Raw genomic sequence first — 20,372 nt, 5'->3', positions numbered from 1 at the left:
AGGAGCTGCCCTATGGCAGGGCCCTCCTGGCACCCCGACGACATCACCCTCACTGCCAGCAGCATACCTGGAGGGTGGCTTGCACCAGGGCAGTGCCGAAGCAGCCCCAGCACCGTCTCAGCCCTCCCCGCTGGGTGCCGCGGGGCTCCGGACGAGTGAAAGTCCCAACCAAAACCAGTCGCTGCCCACTGGTTCCACGCCTGCTGCGATTTCACTTCCCTTTCCAGCCAGCATGCCCAGCCGCTCGCTCCCTCGCCCCTTGCACACATGCACACGCGCCTGGCTGCCGGGGAGTGCCCTGCCTGGCTGTGCAGTGCCAGCGGGGACGGCTGTGCCAAGCCCAGGGGGCTGCAGGCTCCTCTGATGAGCCGCAAGAGCCCAGACGCCATTCCTGTGCCTGTGACTCAGTTATTCCCCCTCTGTCTTAGTCAAAGTAAAACTCCCCAAGCGAGCGGGGGCACGTCAAGCACTTCCCTCTCTCTCGGCACGGCCCCTAGCTCCGAAGTCATGAGTGGCACGGCCAGCTCAGCACCCTCTGCCTCGACGCTTGCGCTGAACAGGCTGCGCTCACCCCTGTGCAGGTACCTGCCGGGGGAGGACATCTCTCCATATCCCACCTCACCTGGCTCCCTGCCTCTTGCACGCCCTAGGCGAGGAGCAGGGCTGTGGTGCACGCACAGGAGCAGGAGGGGCGAGCATCCAGCAGCAGGGTGCACTGGGAGCATCTCCAGGGGGTCAGAAAGCTGCAGCCAGGAGGGCTGAGGGGTGAGAAGAAAAGCTCAGGCTCGCTGCAGGCCACATCTGAGCTCCACAGCGGAGAGCCCTGGGAGAAGAGGGCACCCAGACCGCTCGCTGTCCCTGGCAGGCAGCTCGGAGAAGGGTAAGCGTAGGGACTAGGGAGCAGAAAATGTCTTGCCTTGTGGGCTGGTGGTTCTGGAGCTGTGCATGGAGGCAAAGGACCCCCACAAAACAGCCAGTGCTCTGTCAGGACACCTGCCCCTCAAACAGCTCCCTGCTCCAAAGGCTTTGCTGTTCCTCTTGCCCCAGGGTATTTCCACCCCGCTGGTCTCCTTTCCCCAAGAGGGATGCTCCTCCATCATCCCCCTGACCCCTCCCCCCTGAAATCCACCCGCTGTTCTTCCCCTTTGTCAGCCGCCTCTCGGTGACCCCCAGCCCCTATTCCCGTGGGTCCCGCTGTAGCACTGTCACCCTGTCCCTCTCCCTCCCCTCCTTGCTTAGCTTAACACCGGAGGGGGAAATGGGTCCTGGCATCTGCTGTACCACGCTTACAGATTAACTCTGTGACCCCTCCAGTCAAATATACGCACCAGGGAAAGCCCGAACAACATGAAGTACCTACGTGTTGCTTTTGACACAGAGGGCGAGGTTCACAATAGAGCTCAGGAGCCGATGGCTCCTGTTTCGGTGCCTGGAGTGAAAACCTGAAGCTGCGAATGCGTGGCGGGGACCCCAGGGACAGCAGCCGTGATCTCCTCCTGGAAATAAAATGCTCCCAGGTCCTGTTACGTGGAAGGATGTTGCAGCCTCATCGCCACGATTGATCTTACCCTATTGTCTCCCATTTTCTAAGCCGTCTTTACCCCCCTCTACAGCTTTTTCATGCTCTCTTCCCAGCCCATCTGCTTCCTCCTAGCCCAAGAAAAAGATGTTTGAATTTACCCATGATAACACTTACTCATGGAGAAAATCACCGCTGACTTCCCCAGCGGCACTCACACGTGTGCCTGCTCACCAGCGTGGCCCAGGCTGCCCGGATGGCTCCAGGGATCGGCTGTCCCCCTCTTCATCTCCCCCATCTTTGCCTCCCCTGCCCTTCGTAACAGCTGTTGATTGGTTTTGGAGCAGTAAAATTTAAAGCTTGGTGAGTAGTTTGAACTGTTTGCATCTAAGAGCTGAATATGCTTGATAATAGCACAAATGCATAATTAAAGAGCAGAAAAAATGACTCACTGGATAAGGAAATGTGCTTTTCTTATCTCCTCTGCAGAGAAATGAAAGCCCCAGGAGCCTGGGACTCCGGCTAACTAATAGCTTTTATTAAACAAATAAACCAGCAAAGATATCAAACGAGCTATTTAAAAATTATGTCTTAATCCTGGAGTCGGAGAGCTCGATTTCCAGTGCTGTTTGGTCCAACCACGCACTGGGAGGGCCAGCTTCAGCCGACGTTGGCTGGTGAGATCTCCACGGAGAGCTCAGCAAGGGACGGGGCAGCGCTGGTGACCCCAGGAGTGGGGAGGGACGTCAACGTCCTGCGAGTGCTGGTGCACACATGAGCGACCGGACTCGTGCGAGCGGTTCCTCTGGTGTCAGGGGTGGGTGAAGTGACTCACGCACACGCTTGCAGAACCGCCTGTAGCAGAAAATATCCACCGAAAGTTCACCTTGTGCTCATGTGCACCGGAAGCCCAAAGGCTTGTCAATCAGAGAAGCCGCGAGGTGTTTATCAAGCAGACCCAGTCACCTTAGGACAAACCTCTGACAGGACGCACCCAATGCCCCGGGTACGCCTTGGCACAGCCCAACATCTGCCCTGCATCCAGATGGTGCTGCTGGAAAGCTTTGGTTGGAGCCAACCTCCAAAGCATGTTTGGCACCTCACCCTGAATCCCTTCCCAGCTCCTCTGCGCCAGCTGGTAGGAAGCACCCCGTCCTGAAAGGTCCCACTATGGCTCTCGGGAGCTGGTTTCTCAGGGCTCCAGCACAAACCTCCTCCTTGGAATCTGCTGGGATGCCCCAGCACTGCCCAGCTCCCCTTTTGCTCTGCCTTCTCAATGCCAGCCAGACTCAGGGACAAAATCTGGGAAGATTTTAGGAATAAGGGGGGAAGATGTAGGCTTCAAGAGATTCACCAACAGCCTAAACCCAGACCTCTCCATCGAGGCCGCTCTTCTTCTTACCAAGGATTTCTGTGGCACTGCTGAGCCACCTGCATGGGGAGTTGGCGTGGGGCAGTGCCCCGTGGCACCGGCTCTGCTGAACATGGTTTGTCGCCTCCCCTTCTTGTTTAAAAGCCCCTGGAGCTGTGCTTCTCCGTGAGGTTAAGGAAAAACGAGCAGGTGTCCCTGGCTCCCTCTGCAAGGGGACTTGGACCTTCCAGGGGTGATGCTGAGCACCCAGTGGGCTGCCCTTTGAAGGCTCCTCCAGGGTTGCGGAGGGAGGGCAGTGGGTTGGCACTGCCAGTGCTCAAGCTCCCTCTGCCCATTCTCCCTCCATGCTCTGGAGAGCCCAAGAGGGACACAGCCGCACTGAGGACATGGGGGAACCTCCCCCTCCCCGATCCTGCCCTGGGGGAGCCGAGCCCTTGGCCTCCCCTGCCAGGAACAGGCGGGAGGGGGAGCGACGAGTGTTTCCAGCCAGTGTGCTGGCTGCTCTGGCTGCTCTGCAGAGTGTGGTGGGACTCTGGTGAGGCTTGGGTCCCCAGATGCTGTCTGAGCTCTCACAACCCCCATGTCATGAGCCCCACCATTAGCTGAGCCTGGGTCTTCTGCCTGGACGTCCCCACAAGCAAATCCCCCTGCCCGCTCTGCCTGCGGCAGGAATGCTGCCTCCATCCCCACCCTAAGGATGGGCAGGAGCTCCTGCTGACCCCCTTGGGTGGGTGGTGGGAGGCCAAGTGCCCCCCCAGCTTCACCTGCGGCTGGTTAGGGAGCATTCATGTGCCCCGGCAGGGTCGGGCAGCACCTCCAGCACCGAAACAGAAACAAATGGCTGAGGGCGATGCACCGTCACGCTACAAACCTCCAAGCAGGTGGGTTCGGCTGGTTCAGGCACGTGTACGCCAGGGCAGAAACCTCCTTGGCATGCCAGCCTGAGCGCAGAAACCTCCCCGGCATTTGCAGCGGGGAGCCCCACCGCTGCGCTGTCAGGCACAGGGGTCTCCAGCAGACAACTCCAGAGCCAAACATCAAAGCTCGCCGAAGGAAAGGGGCTGTCTCCCTTTGAGCCCCCACCCTTTGCAGCTTGTTCCAGCAGCAAGGGACAGGAAACTGGTTGGGTCAGCCTGGAAGTCAAAGCTAAACTAAGCAGTCCCGATTGCATTTTGCATAGCGCTTCGTTACAACAAACTGCTCGCAGGAGAGCTGCGGCTCCTGCTTACGCACGGGAATGGTTTGGTGAATACATTTGAACAAGAAGGCAACGTGAGAAAATAGGAAGGTGCTTACAAGCGGTTTCAACACAGAAGAAATTATGTTTGTCCTGTTTGCGCTCATTTGTTGCAATTTACTCTGCTGCCTGCCATCCAACCACCACAAATAACACCCCATCGCCCCCCAGGACTGCAGCCCAGCCCCAGCAGGGCCGCTCCGCAGTCACGCTCCTCAGCACTGGCCGCGGGAGCCATCCCAACGGAGGTGCTAAAATCCAGCAGCGTGCCCGGATAACTTAAGGCACAGCTCAAACAGAGAACAGAAAGCACCAAAAAAACCTCCCAAAACTCCTGTGGTACCTGCAGTTTGCAGCAGTCTGAGCAGGAGTAAAGGTACAGGAACCTGCGTGGTTTCCAGTACTAACCACTGCTCCAGAAACGAGTCCCCAAACCGGCTTTTGTGGGTCACTGAACTGGCTTTTGTGGCTGCCCTGCAGGCTCCCACCACCCTAGGCCCGGGGCAGTGGCAGTGGGTGCAAGGCCAGCCTCCCTCACCCCCACCCCGGAGAGCTCTGTTTGTTTGCCACCGCCGGACGATGCCCCACGAGCAGCTGAACCGAGGGAGTACAGGGATTTTGACTGCAGGCTGCTTGGCCGGTCAGATGCCAAACTCAAGTTGGTCTCAGCCCCGGAGCATTGAGAGGGACTGCAGTACTGCAGGAGGAACGAGCGGCACGTGTTTGGACATGAGTGCAGCCCCAATCCGGGATGAGAAGCAAGGAAGCGCATTTCCGCTGAGCCGAAGCGGGCCCTGCGGCCAGCCGGCTGCCTCCGGCAGTGAGCTCGTCACCGCCACGCTGTTGGCTGCGAGGCTCCAGCTGACAGCTCTCCTCCCTCTCCAGCCGAAGCACCTCTGTGCTGACAGCATTTCATTAGTCTGTGGTGGCATTGCCACGCTTGCCAGTATCTCCGTGCCATTCTCCGGCTTCTCACAAACCTTTGGGTACCGTCTGGGTGTAAAAAGGTCGGCTTAAATGCAGAATAACATTATGAATTTCAATGGCCGTGTTAAGGATGTGATGTAGGAGAGAGCTGACATGAGGATGTGGCTCACGTCCCTCCTCTCCTGGCCGGCATCTGGGCACGATGCCTCAGCCATCCTGCCAAAGCCTGGAGAAGCAACAGGGGAGTGATGCATTGGGTGGGGAAGGAGGGGAAGGGCAGAGCGGGGGAGGTGGAGAGGGACTGGCAGCAGCCCTGTGCTGTGCTCACCCCCAGGTCTGCAAGGGATCTGTGGGCAAAGTCCATAAATTCCCTTTCAAAGGGAGAGTGTCCTCCCCACAGCTCGCAGGGGATTCCCCCTAACAGCCCCACTGACTTCTGGGCCCTTGGGGACTCTGGCTGGAAGAAGGACAAGTTGCACCGGCTGCCAAAGGAAGGGAGATGCTGGGGGTGGTGAGCAGTACTGCTGAGGCAGGTGGACGTAATCTCCCTTCCAAGATCCCTTTCCCCATTTCCTGTCGCAGTGAGAGCACCCACCAGCGAGGTCCTGCCCTCTGCCACAGTCCACCAGGGAGGCTGCCCGTCCGCCCCAAAGAGCATCTCCTGGCCAGCACAGCTCCCTGGCTCACCCTTGCCTTCCCCCTCCCCGCTGCACCCACAGCGCTGCGGAGGGCTGGACCACCAGAGGATGCAGGCAGGCTTCCAAGGGACCGTGCGGCAACATAGCATCTCCCATCACCCAGCCTAAAAATGCACATTAGAGTCTGAGGGCAGATACAGCTTTATACCCCCTAATAATCTTGTCTCTAAGCGAGATAACTAGGACTGTAAATCCCTGGTGATAATTACAGACACCGTGCCTGCAAGCTCTCCCCCGGACCATTCATTTGGCTTGATGATGCTTTAAAGGGACATCTAATGAGGATAATCTGATTCAAATCCCCTCTGCTTTTGGGCAGCAGAGCAATTCAGTCCCCCTCAAACTCCTTCCTCCATGACTGTCTTTATTTCCCCTTCTCATATGAATCACTTTGGGGTTTCCTTTGCTTTTTGCATTACTATTTTGATTCTTTGATATGACCACTGCAATCAAGATTCACTCCCTTTAGAACCTAATTAGCATGAAATCAGACTTGCTTTTTACTCATAGTCTCATAGTAATAGGATGCTGGCCTATGCTTCAGCTCTCACTTCGGGTGCAAGGAACATTGCAGCCTGCTTAAAAAATTCCCTCTTTACCTGATTCAATCAGAACCACTTACAGGAGATCCGCACACATTTCAAGCTTGGTAAGAGAGTCAAGCTTTGGGAAGGGGGGAAGGTCTCAATCACACTCAGCTTTCAGCGCAGAGCAGATGGCGAACATACCGACTATATAATTTATAGGACACCATCACTACATATTAGTCCCATGCAGTGGCTGAGCTCAGTCGAACCACGGCTCATGCACACACAGAGGGGACTCACGCAGGTGATGCTCCACGTGCAACCTGGGCAAGAGGGAAGAGGCAGGTTCTGGAGAAAGCACACACTTCACATTTCATCTCCTTCGTATCACAGAGCAGAGGACGTGGTGCAGCAGCCCTCACCCCGGAGGGGTTTTCTCTTCCCCGCAGGCTGGGCAAACACTTCCCAGCCCACAAACTTGTGTTCAAACTAGGTCAGTATTACGCAATATCTACGCGCAAGCAACTCCCCTTCCCTTCCCCAGGATGAGCTCACGCAGCAGCATGATGGATGCCAGGGCAGGCCAAGGCCAGGTATTGGGGTTTGTTTGCACTTCTTCAGAGTCGTCACGCCAGCACAGCCTGGCGTGTAGCTCGCCAAGGGTCACGAAGCCCAACAGGGACTTGCACCACCACCACCACAGCTCTATTTCCATGGTGCCTAAGCCTCCCTGCCCCTGCCTTTCACCCGGGCACACACACATGGGGATGCCAGGGAGGCATGAAGGTGAGAACAGGAGGGAGAATTGCTCAGGATGGCCAAATCAGGTTATAACAAAGGAGCAACAGGACAGAAAAGATCAAAAGGGAACGGCAGGTAGTAAAAACACTCCCTCAGACCAAGGTGCAGGCAGCTCCAGCCCCATCTCCAAGGTAGCAGAGCTTTCAGCCCTCTGCGTGGCTAAAAAGGAGCCCTGGAGACAAGCGTGCAAGACTGACCCTTTACAGGTGCCCAGTGTATGGGCACAGAGCGACACTGCGCTATCCCGGGGCTTCCCCAGCTCCAATACCTTTGATCCTCTCCTGCTCGGCATAACAGCACGAGGCACTGAGTCACCCCTCGGTCCCACGGAGGGGGGGAGTGGGGATTAACTAGTTGATGCTGGCACATCACTTTGAAGAGAGGTGCTCCTCTGCAGCACAAGCCACAGGTTGTTACATACTGAGCTGAGTCAAACGCAGCCCTGGCTTCATATCTGTCATCTCTGGAAGAGCAAGGAAAAGAAACATAGCAGTTTGGGGGGGCAGGGGGGGGAGGAATATTCGCACTGGGGCAACGCCAACGCTGCTGTCAAACCTAGGAGAGCGGCCAGCACAGAGGTTCAGGAGAGCTTTGAGCCGACCGGCACAGACAGCAATAGTGCCTCAAGGATTGCCGACCCTCAGCAAACACCTGAGGTGTTTCACCAACCCGAGCGCTACGATGACATAGCCAGCAGGGCAGGAGCAAGGCAGGCCCAGCTGCAGCACAGCACAGCATCCTGTCACTGCAGGGTGGGCACACGGTGGGACCGGAGAGCTTCCATGAGAAGGCAGGAAAGGAAAATACTCCACACTGCCAGAAAATGGGGGAAGCCTGCTTAGTGTGTTTAGCACTAGCTGGGCTTTTTAGGCCAGCCTGCCTCTGCCTCGCTCCTGCGTGCAGACCGCTCTAGAGCACGGGTGCTTCGGCTGGCCCTGGCGCAGCTGGCTGTAGTGCAGAGAGGGTGGCAGGATTGGAAGGAGAGAGCAGCCCCTGTGCAATGGGGACAGGTTTCCCAAGGGGAGGTGGCTTCTCTCTTTGTTTTTGTCCTCACCCCACCTCGGTGCTCCTTCCCGTGACATGCAGAATCCCCGGGGCTCTCGCACCCAGCCCGCAGCTGCACCTGGGCCGGTGGTGGTGAGGCAGCCTGTGCGTATGTAAAACACGGGCTCTCTGTCACACGCTGCTGACTTCCCTCCGCGAAGGAGGTGGCGGGGCGGGGGGACGGGCATGTCTCCTTTCCTGGCTCCTCACAGAATGCCCCACCGCACGGCGAGCTTGAGGGGGACAAGGGATGTCAGCATTGTGGCATGCGTCAGCTCCAACAGAAGGAGCCCGTGGCAAGGGAAACGTGGCCCAGCACGGGCTGGGAGCCCACGCTGCTCAGCTGCCGAGGAGTCTGAGCACGTCACATCACTCCAGAGTCCCCTGCGCCCAACCTCTTGCGTGCACCGGTTCTTCACAGCCAAGATGGCCCCTCCTGCGCAGTGCCGACCCGAGGGGATGCCATCCTGCCGAGCATCGCCGCGCCATATTAATATTTAACAGCGAGGAAGAGATCCAGAGACTTTGATTTCTCCCACTGGCCAATTCAAGGATAATTGAACTGCATGGGGAATTTCGGCGTTTCAGAGGGTGGTTTTGTTCCAGTTCGCAACAAAACCCAGCCATGCCGCAACGCCCTACGAAAAGGATCGCAGCCCAGTTTCAGGCAGCCTCCCTGTGGCAGAGGCAGGTGGGTAAGCGGCACAAAATACAGCCGATCTCAGGGTCAGGCAGGTCCCACCAAACCCTCCACCCCCAGAACTTCAGTAAAAATCTGGATAAAATGGTTTCTTCTGAATGTTTCCATCCAATTCCAGATTTGTGACCCCAACGCAACGTCAATTTGCCCTTATCACACCCTTCCAGCAGAGGCAGCTCTTGCTGTAGAGGCAGAGCAAGTGGGGCACAGTGAATTTTAACACACGTGCCCAGAGTCATGCAAGAAATCAGCCAAAGAGGCGAAACGAGCCCAGCGTTTCTGGCTCTCAGCTCTGGGCTGTGCCAGCTATTGCTTTCTCTTGCATATAAATCACTTTTCCCCACCAGTGAAGGACAGCTGGTCACTGAATGGAAAGCAGCAGTTGTTCAGCAGCCCACAGCAACACTGCACACCAGCTTAGGGTGGGAAGTGGAGAACACTCAGCATGCAGAGGAGGCTGCCAGGGGATCTGGGCCAGCAGAATGGAGCAGCTGGAATCTGGCCAAAGCCCAGTGCTCCTGCAAAATCAAGTTTAAAAACCCCACAGAAGAATGAGTCTCCCTTGCTTTTGCCAGCAGAGCAGGTACCTCTGCCAGGTCAGCTCCAGGTGGCAGAGCAGAGGAGTCCTTCATCCACTGCTGCTGTGGACAGTGGTCACGATGACAGCTACCAAGCAGCTTTTACAGCGTGACCACCGCTGACCTAACCCAGTCAGCCCCTTCAAACTACAGGTCTTGGCAACCAGAGTCATCCAGTTTTAATCAGTCCCCAAAGCAAATATTAGAGGTGGCCTTGAATCTAAAGCTCTACCACCAGTTTCAAGGTCTGGAGGGACAGATAAATCCCCAGGGCTGGATTTATCTCTGATCTTTGTTCTAGGACAGAAAGATCTCTTACTATAGGTCTTGTATCAGTATGCCAGCTCTGTGTCCTGTTAGTATAGACCAAGCATATCATGTCTTATCACACCTAAAAGTTGGTCTGATTTAACTGCCAGCATGCCAAAGCCAGCAGAAGGCAAAAATAAAAAAAGGAAAAAAAAAAAACCCACTGCCACTTCCATTGGAAAACCTGGGCTATCAGAGAGCTGTAATCCCAACAGCTAATGCTAACCAAGCTGATAGGCGCTGAAATCTCTCAGAGCACCTCTGTGAGCAGCTGGGCTAGCAGGCTGGGGATACAAAATCTTTTTCAAGTGACTGAAGGCAAAATCCTGTGGTTCAACCTGCCATAACAGAAGAGACCCTATTACAGCCCCATTCAGTCCCCCCCCACCCCCCCCAAAAAAAAGACACTGCATGACCGAAGCCTACACCAGTGCAACTAGTGCAAGGTCTTCTATACTAACTAAACTGCTTTTACACTAGTTTTGCTGACACAGCTGACAAACAAAAACACATCCACAAACTGAAACAGTCAAACCAGCAATGCTCACGGGTACTTTTGCCACAGAGAGGGGGATTTCTCTTTGTAAATCTCCACAGGGATAGGGAACTGAGGCAAGAGAGAGAGGAAGAGAAAGCAAGTGACTCCAAAATATTTGTTAGTTTAGATTTCAGCCAGCTTGGCAAGCTCCTGCATGATGTTTAAACACAACAGAACCTGAGTCACTAGCCTTAATTCAGCTTCAGGCCTTCCATGCTTCTGATCCCAATCCAACTACTACTTACACAAGACCTTTATCAAACATTAGCCCTGGCTACTCCATCCAGATGAAAGAGATCCTCAGCTGCCTCGTCTTCTCTGGTAGGGGCAGTGTTATGGCTTGTCTAAACTAATAGCTGACAGTTCCTAGAGGTATTTACATAGTTGAAGCTGTAGCTGTAGATGTAGATGTGTCCCAACTACTTTTGGTTGTAAAACATGATGGACCTGAGACACAGTGTCATATTCTTAGATACGCTCCACTTCCCCTGCCAGTTCTAGTAAAGACTTTTTCCTAAGAGTAAGAAAAATATTTGCCCCAAGGTGAAACGAGATGCTGCTCTTAAGGAACTAGATTTTATTTTGTACCAGCTGGGATTCGGCCACCTGTAGGAAGTACAAACAGCATCTTTCTTCTTTGAAAGTAGTAGAAGGAAAGAAATACCACATGTGAAACATAACAGTGGAAAAAAACCCTCTGTTTGAAGGTGCAGGAATGGACAGTAGCACGTGTGGGTTGCTACAAAGCATTCTGGGTGAACCAAAGAAAGTTTCGTTTTCACCAGTTAAGAAAGCACAGTGAAATTACTCTTGAGGCCGAAGGGATTTTACCCAAGTCCAATAGTTATTGGAGGCAAGCGGAGAGTGACCTAGGAGGTGGAAGAGTCTCCTTACCTTACAGCAGTTGCGGAGGACACGAAAGAATGGCTCATTTCATGCTGCAGCCTTTACTTCCCTCCCCCAAACTGCACCTGCACATCAAGAGCAAATCGAAACCAGTCTATTCTAAACCATGGTCTCATTTATTTTGAGGGACCCAAAGTGAGACCGAGGCTGAGACAGCATAACCAACAGAGAAACTTGTTTCTCAGTATGATTGTCCCTCTCCGGTGGCAAAGTCCTGGCTAGTACCTTCAGGATCACAAAGCTAGCTGAAAGTAGGGCATGCCCATTAAGCTGCCAATCCTTCTTACACGGCCACGAGAGTTTGCACGTGTCTTTCCCCTTTGGGTTTTAGCCAGAGTCCAGCCCTTTTGGGGACCATAACACAGCTGAATGGTTTAGCTCCTTTTGTTCCAGCTGACAAACAACCTAGCCCTCCCCTGCCAGCAACAATACAACTGGAGCTAGGATTTGTGTGTCCTCTGAGCAAGGATACAGGCTTTGTGCCTTGCTGAGCTGTCTTTGCAAGGACTGCCAACACTCACAGCTGATTAAGCCTGCAGTGCTGCTTTCTGCTTTTTCCTGCTCACAGACAGATGTCAGAAACAAGCTAAGCGAAACAGCACACGCAGCTAGAGCTCTGCACCTAGGAACATTAGAGCAAACTATTAGGGATTAAATAAATTAAACCAGAGGGTAGCTTAACACATTCTCTCTAGGCTTCATTTCTACCTGGCATGCAATTCTGGGTAAGAAACATCCCAGCGTTTCAACAATCACCCTATTCTGGAAGGTGGCTCAACTCATTGTGCAGGAAGGATTGTATTTGGAAAGCTTTTGCCACCACCACGTGGCTGAAACCGTGACTGCAGCCCGCCAGCTACCTGGATGTTCAAACAGCCAGCAAGGACCAGCCTCACTGCCAGGGCAAACTGGGGCAAGCGTTCATAGGTTTTAGAGCCTGTGCCGCGCAAAGAGCGTACAACTAATTATTAAATATTATACATTTTATTAACTTATAACCCCAAAACACACTACTGACTTGCAGTAAGAATAAGGCATGAATTATTGCTGGTAAGAACCTGTTAGTTAAGGGATTACACACAGCATGACCAACTTGCAAGAGACAATGTGGGGATTTTTTTATGTTGCTGTAGTCCAGTCTCCTGTGTTTCATCTCTGGTCGGCCCCGGAGGCTGCGTTGCTAGGGTTATCTTGCGCTTGATAGATCAGGGTTGCTTGTTATCGTGGCCTTGAGAGACAGAGCCTTTTTTTTTTTTTAATATCTAAAAGAAAGCTAGAGTGCTGGATTGTCTTCTTTAGTCCCTTCCTCCCCAGTTAGGTATCAGGCATGGAAATACTGAGCCCTTCACTGGGCAGATGCTCACACAGCTGGATCATTAACTGCCAATTGCAGTCTATGTAGAAGCTGCAGGACAGCCTGCCTTCCTTCCCCATTTATTCTCTTGGCAGGGAGACAAAACCTGGCAACAAGGTTTCACGTTAGTCCAAGGTGCTACATTTCAACTGAAAGGAAGCAGGAGCCTGCTGCCTCTGCTCTAGTACTTTGGGGACACTGAAACTAAGATACTCAACCATGACACGCAGCATTTGGGGTAGTGGCCTGTTCTGATCTCTCAGTAAAACACATGGCTCCCGGCCACCGGCAAAGCGGGCGAAACTCAAATGTGGTCATGAAATGGGATTCAGACGCAATAACGTATATTCAAACTGCCCTTCCTCCCCAGCACCTATATGTTACCGCTGAAGAGGAATCAAGCTTTTCTTGAGAGATCAGCAACTAAGAACAGCTCTGGATGAGTGGTCATGACCAGTCAGGCAAAAGAGCTTCCCAATGTGATTCCAACTACAGCAGCTTGAATGCCTGAAGTGATAAAACTGATGAATGTGGCTAAATTCTCACAAGAAGCTAATCATTAGCAGAGGTCCTCATCAGCGAGCCAAAGGACAAGGCAGAAACTCCCGGTATGTGACCGGCACAGATCTGTAACATCCGGAGAAGTCGCTGAGCAGTGGCAACTCTTATCCCTTCCATCTGGAAACAAAATGGAGAAATTATTTTATCAACAGAAAAGCAGTGCTAAGCTGTGATAAAAGAAAGAACTGAAGCCAGCATTAAGTATGCTTCAGAGTAGCTAGCTACAGAAAACCCCAGCCAGGCCCATTTACTCCCCTAACGTTAAGGGAGGTACAGCGTTGTCAGCTGAAAACCCTGAAGGGCTTGCCAAAGGCACAGATACTACCTGCTGGTAAGGAAGCAGTCTCTGAGGGTGGAATGGTGAGTACACGGAAAAGTGTGCTACCGCTGAATGCCAAACTCTCCCTCCAGCTTTTCAGACCAAGCAGGTAATTGGAAAGAGTGGCATATCAGATGGCAAAACAGTCTGTGAAGCAACAAAGCCTGGCTAACAGGAAGCATTACGTGGGCAAGAGAGTCACATGGCAAATAACAGCTCAGGGGCTCCCAGGAAGAGAAAATGCCTCAAGGAACAAGTGTACCAAGGCTTTGCATATCAGAGAAGTCTTTGTTAATTTAGACTTGGCTTCCTGAGGCTTTGAAGTAGTGCAGGAAGGAGCAGGTAAACTAGAAGACTTATTTCAAGAACAGTCAGACCCCTGTACCTCTACTATTCTTGTAGAAAGAGTCTGGCCTCTGACACTCACGCCAGACAGCAGCGTACGTACATATAGTTATTGCTAATGTAATGATGTTCCTCTCTGATGATCAGAAAGCAGTGGAATTCACAAATCCCTTCAGACACCAAACAAGCACCTTACCTCCAGCTCACAGAATAGCACAGGACTGCAGTAGATTTCTCCCAGTTTCCAGATGGCACTCATCTCTATGCTGCAGCAATTCACCCTGCCAACTACAGAAAAAGTTTTCCCACATTACAAGCCCTATAATCAACATTCAGTGAAGAAAAGTACCAGGAAATTCCACATCCACAAAATGATCCAGAGGTAATTTTGAGAGCACCGTAGAAGGTAAGGCAACAGTGAGCAGTACAAACAGAATGGTACAAGATTCACAACAGAATTAGCACAGAAGTCTTTCATAATACTGACAGCAGGAATAGTACCGCCACATTACTGAGTACTGTAACACTAACATTTTGGATATGAGATCAGCACACTTAGCACAGGCAGAATCTTCCACTCGTTAATCAGAAGCTCTCCTGGCTCGTGGTATCACAGTGTGGTCATGTCTCCGAGGAATTCACTCTATCAGGAGAGCCATAGCACAAGACAGTGCTAAGACTCTTCACCCCAGAATTGGGCCTCCTGACCCCCAAATTCCAGGGACACAGCACCTCTGTTCCAACACTGAGCAGTATGGCCTGGCCCCTCCAGCTCCTCAGAGCTGAAGTAGGGAGGGTATGCAGGAAAACACCCTCTCTGCAGGAGAGAGAAAAAGAGGGAGAGAGAGAGAGAGAAAGATGAGAGGCACAACAGAGCCAGACAGTACACAGCAGGGATACCAGTCTTGTATTAAAACTATACTTAATAGTTTAGTAGCTCATCCATTTAGATACATTTTATTACCACAGTATCATATGCTCCTCACTGCTCATTAAGATTATTATTAAGTCAGATCTGCAAGAGCAGATAGAACAGACTTGGGCACTGCCACAGGAAAAAAATAAAAATCAATAACACAAATCATATTCAGGGATTAGGGACAGAAGAGACACGTGACTGGCAAAAACAAAAGGGAGAGAGCAAGTGAGCATGAGAGAAGAGAAGCATGGAAGAAGGTTCTCTTCTCTTCTAAGAAAAGAATAAAAAAGGCAGATGAGTTCAGATACAATTTAATCAAAGCTTTCGACAAAGCTGCTGGTTTCCTTTGGTTTGTTTCAAGTTAAGTCACTGCCTTGTTTTAAGGAAAGCAACAGTGAGTTGTGCTGCTCGGAGAGGAGGAAGAGGGCAGATGCCATACATACCGCCAGTGACAAGAAAGCATACTTTCCCCAAGAAGAAGCTGGCATCCACATAAGCTAGGGAAGCTTCAACATTCTTCAAGCTGTCAGAAAAGCGCAGATAATCCAGTTGGACAGGGAGGTAAAACCAATGCAGCATAAGGACAAAGGGAATAACTTTCAGAAGCACAATTGGAAAACCAATGATGTTAACATCTGCTGATCTATGAGCTGGTAGAGTTATGCTCTATGCTAAAAGCAGGGCATCAGAGACCTCTAATACCCACAGCTGTTTAATAATCCATAACTTATGCTTTCTACTCAAGACTCAACAGTTAGGACTTAGTTTGAACGGTGTCCTCCATAACTTCCAGACACCAAGCATCCGAATTCATTAACATCCAATGAGACTTCAGCGCTACTTCGGCTCTTTCAGAAGAGCTAGCCCACACATTTCTGCAGCACCATCTGTGCTGTAAGTATGCAGCTGGGCCTGTCATTTTTGGTAAATGAGAGCCCAGGATCATCAGTCACAAGTTAAGTAAGTAATAAAATGCTGACTTTTGTGCCTTAGCAAGTCTTTACTTATGGCCTGGGGACACAAATATCATTTCTACAAAGATGAGCACAAGATGAGAGAAAAGGGATCAATCCCTGCAGACCTTTCTCTTTTGCCTAGAGATATCCATAGTGCTGATCCCACTTGACCAGCAGTATCAGTGAATTGAGAACACAGACGCAGCAACTGGGTGGTTATTAGGTAGCACTGCCCAGCGCACATCAGCCATCTGCATATTACAGAGCTTAACAGCACATAGTCATTTCCATCTAATTTTACAGACAGTGTCTTTCCAAAGCTCCGTTCATATCACCCCATATCTGGATCCAGGAATAAATTCTGCCTTCTCTGCTATGGCAGCTTAGTGCACAACAGGCATGTTATTGGACAGAGCAGTTCAGTCCTAATCTATTGCTGGAGGCAATATATATTACTGAGTATATATTACTGAGCTGTTCTGCCACAGCAAGGCTCGGGTTTGAAATCCACTATGCAGCAATTCCGACAATAAAAATGTAGAATTAGCCATCAATCTAAGAAAGAATATCCATTTCCCCTCTCATATTTTTGCCCTTCTTTTACCTGTATTTGCTCTTGATGTCAATCATAAACACAATCATGTCTATCCTGGGCCGAAGGTGATCCCTCTCTGAAGGTAAGGGGAGGGATGTAGCAAGGTGACTGAAAGATAATAAAATTTGTCAGTTTAACCAAAGAGCTTGGCAAGGCAGCATCCACTTAACCACAAGCACATAACCACTGCAGTTCATCATGTAGAAAGTTACCAGGAAGCCCACTAATTACTAAATATGTGGGCACTGAAGAGATACTGTGAATCTTTAAGTGATCTTCTCTTAAGCCTACTCATAGTTGCTGACAGCCACAATGATACTTGCTAGACGAGGTTGTTTATAATGGGAAGCTTATTAGAGCATAACAAGACTCACAGAAACATTTTCTCCCCACAGATTTGTATGGCAGTCATTTTATTTAATTGTTAAGAAGAGTCCTTTCTAACAAAGTGAACCCAAATGCTTTACTGGTATATTTTGCTGCCAAGTTTCAGTTAAAATGCATCAGTGCTTTCCTGTTACATTCCAGAGATACTGCTCATACCCTCACACAGAAAAGGTGTGACATGTTCTCAGGTGTTCATGTTAGAGAAAGGTGTGTTGTATTTGCAAAATCTTAAACCAGAAATTTATCACTAGTATAGCTTTATAGAGGAAGTTATAACTCCAAAAGAGCTTCTATTATACCGTTACCCCTCTTTTTATCCCTTTCACTGTGTCAGAAGTTGCTAGGTTAGGTCAGGTGTCCTACACAATACCACCACGGCTGATACAGCTGTTGGAAGAAGAATTACAGGATGGGGATTTTTTGTCTCTCTTCCCACTACCAAGTAAAAAGAGACTTCAGTACTGCATATCTGGGCCTTCCACAGGGAAGAATATTATCAGCACCATATTTTGGGAAGATCATCTGAAAAATAGACTGGACAAACAAAAATCCCAGAATTTCAGTCTCTCTCACAATCCAAGAGAGAAACAGTGATTTTGATCTCCTTGGGGAATATTACTTTTAGCAATTGAATCTTAAGGACTTAATAGTTTTCCTCAGCAGACACAGACCACAGTACACATTCCCTTCCATTAATCATATGCAGTTTGTAGTTTTGTCTATAGTCTCCAAATAAAGGTGTTTTGTTTCCTATAAATAAAGAAGGCACAATTTAACAAAACATTCCGAAACTAACACAAGATATGAACAAAGCATGCTTGAAAGACACATTGCAACACAAACAAGCTTATAAATTAAAGGTGAAATTTAGGGAGAAGCTGTGGTGAAAGGAAAGTATCATATCTCATTGTCTGGGAAAATCAAACAAAAAACCCTCCATGATTTGGAATTCTACTATATTTAAACCAACATCACTAGATGACGTCAACAGCCTCCAGATATGCGCTGCAGAAGCTTTTTTTTTTTTCTCTTAGTGGTAAGAGACACAAAAACCCCAGGCTTGCAATTCTCCCAACAGCTGTACCTGGCAGGTAGACTTGCCAGACAAGATACCATATTTCTTTGTAATGTTTATAATCCCAAAGCAACACAGTCAGAAAAAACTGTCATGGACTTCTGCTTCCCTAGTGATAGTAGCACAGGGCCTTATCTTGCTCTGTAGCATGAGCATAAGTTTCCATGCCTTTGGGTAGTTTTCCAGGTGTAATACCAGTAGCCATCTAATTCTGGCAGTTCACAGCTCAGGAGAGGCTGCAGGATTTGCATAGAAAAATGAGCGATTAATTTTCTATTAGCTAGCACAAACACCCAAGATGCCATGATCAGAGAAGTACAGTTGCTCTAACTGGCTAGTAGAGCATTAGCTCGGGTTTGCCTTCACTGCATAGCCTTGGATTACAGCAGTGAAATAACACAAACACCTTCTGAAGAGCTGACTAAACTCATTTGGTCTTGGTAAGAGAGCTGTCAAGGACATTATATCATAAAAAGTTAGTTAATCAAGCTTTCAAGACAGGACTTGTCACGCAGTTAAAGTTAATATTTCAAATGCATCAATAGCTCGAGGAGGAAAAGCACGTGCGTGCATACAAAACAGAAAATGGCTACGAAGAGCACCAAAAGTAATGGACCTCTTTCAGGAAAACTTGTTTGGTTTCAAGTAGTTGCAAGCATTGTACTTGTCCTATTTTGTCCCAGGATGTTTAATTCCTGTATATGCCTGTCTCCCAGAAGGAAAAAAAAAAAAAGTATCTGTGCTCCTCTCATACCCTTGCAATTTAGTAATCAAGCATCTGTGCAACATCCAAAGGGCAATAGTACACGCATAGCGAACATGCTGAGCGTGGGAATTATTTCCACCCCCATCTCTAACCGTGCCCAAACAGCCTGCCCTGCAGACAGAGCTGTTCGCCTGCTCCAGACGCCTGCCACATCCGCGCAGCAGCACACTCTAGCGTTAAGAGCAAGTTCTCTCTTTGCGACGAACACCCCGCAGTTCCCAACCACCGCCACTTGGGTAGAACCTGCATTTATAAGCAATTCCCGTGCGCGTATTTCTTAAGCGGAAACTTTTCGTGACTTCGCATCACAAACGCTGCTTTGGCTCCATCTCTCGGAGAAGGTGACAGAGGACCCGCGAACGATCCCGTTACGGGCCTGCGGCCGGAGCAGCAGGTGACGCATCCCCCTTCCCCACCACTCACATATTGATCTTGAAGTTCTTCTTCTCTCGGAGGATCGCCTCCGCCAGCTTCTGCTGGAGGCCTTCATCCGAACTCACCAGCTGCGCGGACAGGAGGGAAAACCACGGTCAGAGACCGCCCCGGAGGCGGCGCCCAGCCGGGGGCAGCCCCGCGGCCCGGGACTCGCTCCCCGCCACCGCGCCGGGGTCCCCCCTAAAACCGGCGCCGGGGGGGGCGGGGCCATCCCCAGTGGCCACATTTACATATCGCAGCCCGGCGGCCAATCCCCGCGGGAGGCGGGGCCGCGCGGCCGTTGCTGCTGAGGCGCGGCCGTTGCTGCTGAGGCGCGGCCGTTGCTGCTGAGGCGCGGCCCGCGGCGGCGGAGGGCGCGGAACAGGCGGGCGCCAACCGCAAGGCCAGGCCCCGGGACGGGGTGGCGGGGACAGGTCCGCGCCGCTAGACTTACCAGGAGGACGGCGGAGTTGAGCGCCGGGAGCTTGTCGAAGGGCCGCAACACCGCCATCCCCACGGCAGACAGCACCGTCCACCCGCCCGCTCTCCGGGATTCAAACCGCCGCCAAATCACGCGTCGCGCTGACGTTACGCGTCGGGGGCGGGGCCTGAGGGGAGGGGCGGGGCTGCCGGCGCGCTTGCGCGTTGGGCCCGTCGGCGCGCGGGCGGGCGGGAGGGGGCGCTGCGGAGCCGGGAGTCACGCGTGGGGGGTGCCGGCCGCCGTGGGGCACCTCGGGTGGGGTTCACACGGGGCTCTGGTGCTGCCTTCCTGCAGCATCCGGGCGTCCCGGGGGTCGGTCGTGTCGGAGGCACTTCTCCGTGTTTGTTAGAGGGGAGGTAGGTAGGTAGGCAGGCTGCTGGCCTCACCTTGGCCGTCCAGGGGTATCGTGGGCAGCCCAGGGGCAAAGTGTTTGTTTCCAGGGCTGGGCCGTCCCCTGCTCCTTGTGATGAGCCGCTGTCCATTAGTTTGCTCGAGCAATACCAAAGTCCCCAGTAAAATTCCACTGTTCTTTATATCACGGTGTATAACGTGAACGAATATATATTAATAGAATCACAGAATCACAGAATGGTTTGGGTTGGACCTCAACGACCATCTAGTTCCACTCCCCTGCCATAGGCAGGGACATCCTCCACTAGACCAGGTTGCCCAAAGCCCCATCCAACCTGGCCTTGAACACTTCCAGGGATGGGGCATCCACAACTGCTCTGGGCAACCTGTTCCAGTGCCTCAGCACCCTCACTGTAAAGAATTTCTTTCCAACATCTAATTTAAATCTCCCTTTTTTTAGTTTAAACCCATTACCCCTTGTCCTGTCACTACACTCCCTGATAAACAGTCCCTCTCCAGCTTTCCTGTAGGCCCCTTCAGGTGCTGGAAGGCTGCTCTAAGGTCTCCCCGGAGCCTTCTCTTCTCCAGGCTGAACAACCCCAACTCTCTCAGCCTGTCCTCATAGGAGAGGTGCTCCAGCCCTCTGATCAGCTTCATGGCCCTATGTTAACAAAGTTAATACACTTTCATACT

At 51.5% G+C, this 20,372-nt stretch overlaps 1 protein-coding gene across 1 annotated transcript; it reads right to left on the bottom strand.

Annotated features, from left to right (window-relative positions):
* Positions 1 to 12,121: 12,121 nt before the first annotated feature.
* On the bottom strand, positions 12,122 to 19,442 carry CENPM (centromere protein M). Its single transcript, XM_075751396.1, has 6 exons — positions 19,302 to 19,442; positions 18,857 to 18,936; positions 16,215 to 16,313; positions 15,098 to 15,177; positions 13,932 to 14,023; positions 12,122 to 13,188 (listed from the first exon to the last, which is right to left on the bottom strand). The coding sequence occupies exons 1-6, from the start codon at positions 19,356 to 19,358 to the stop codon at positions 13,063 to 13,065; spliced, it is 534 nt and encodes a 177-aa protein (XP_075607511.1). The 5' UTR covers positions 19,359 to 19,442; the 3' UTR covers positions 12,122 to 13,062.
* Positions 19,443 to 20,372: the final 930 nt, after the last annotated feature.

The sequence above is a fragment of the Balearica regulorum genome, chromosome 1 (genome assembly GCF_011004875.1).
Source record: "Balearica regulorum gibbericeps isolate bBalReg1 chromosome 1, bBalReg1.pri, whole genome shotgun sequence".
Lineage (NCBI taxonomy): Eukaryota > Metazoa > Chordata > Aves > Gruiformes > Gruidae > Balearica > Balearica regulorum.
Note: the sequence above shows the minus strand (reverse complement) of the source record. Positions and strands in the feature narration are given on the sequence as shown.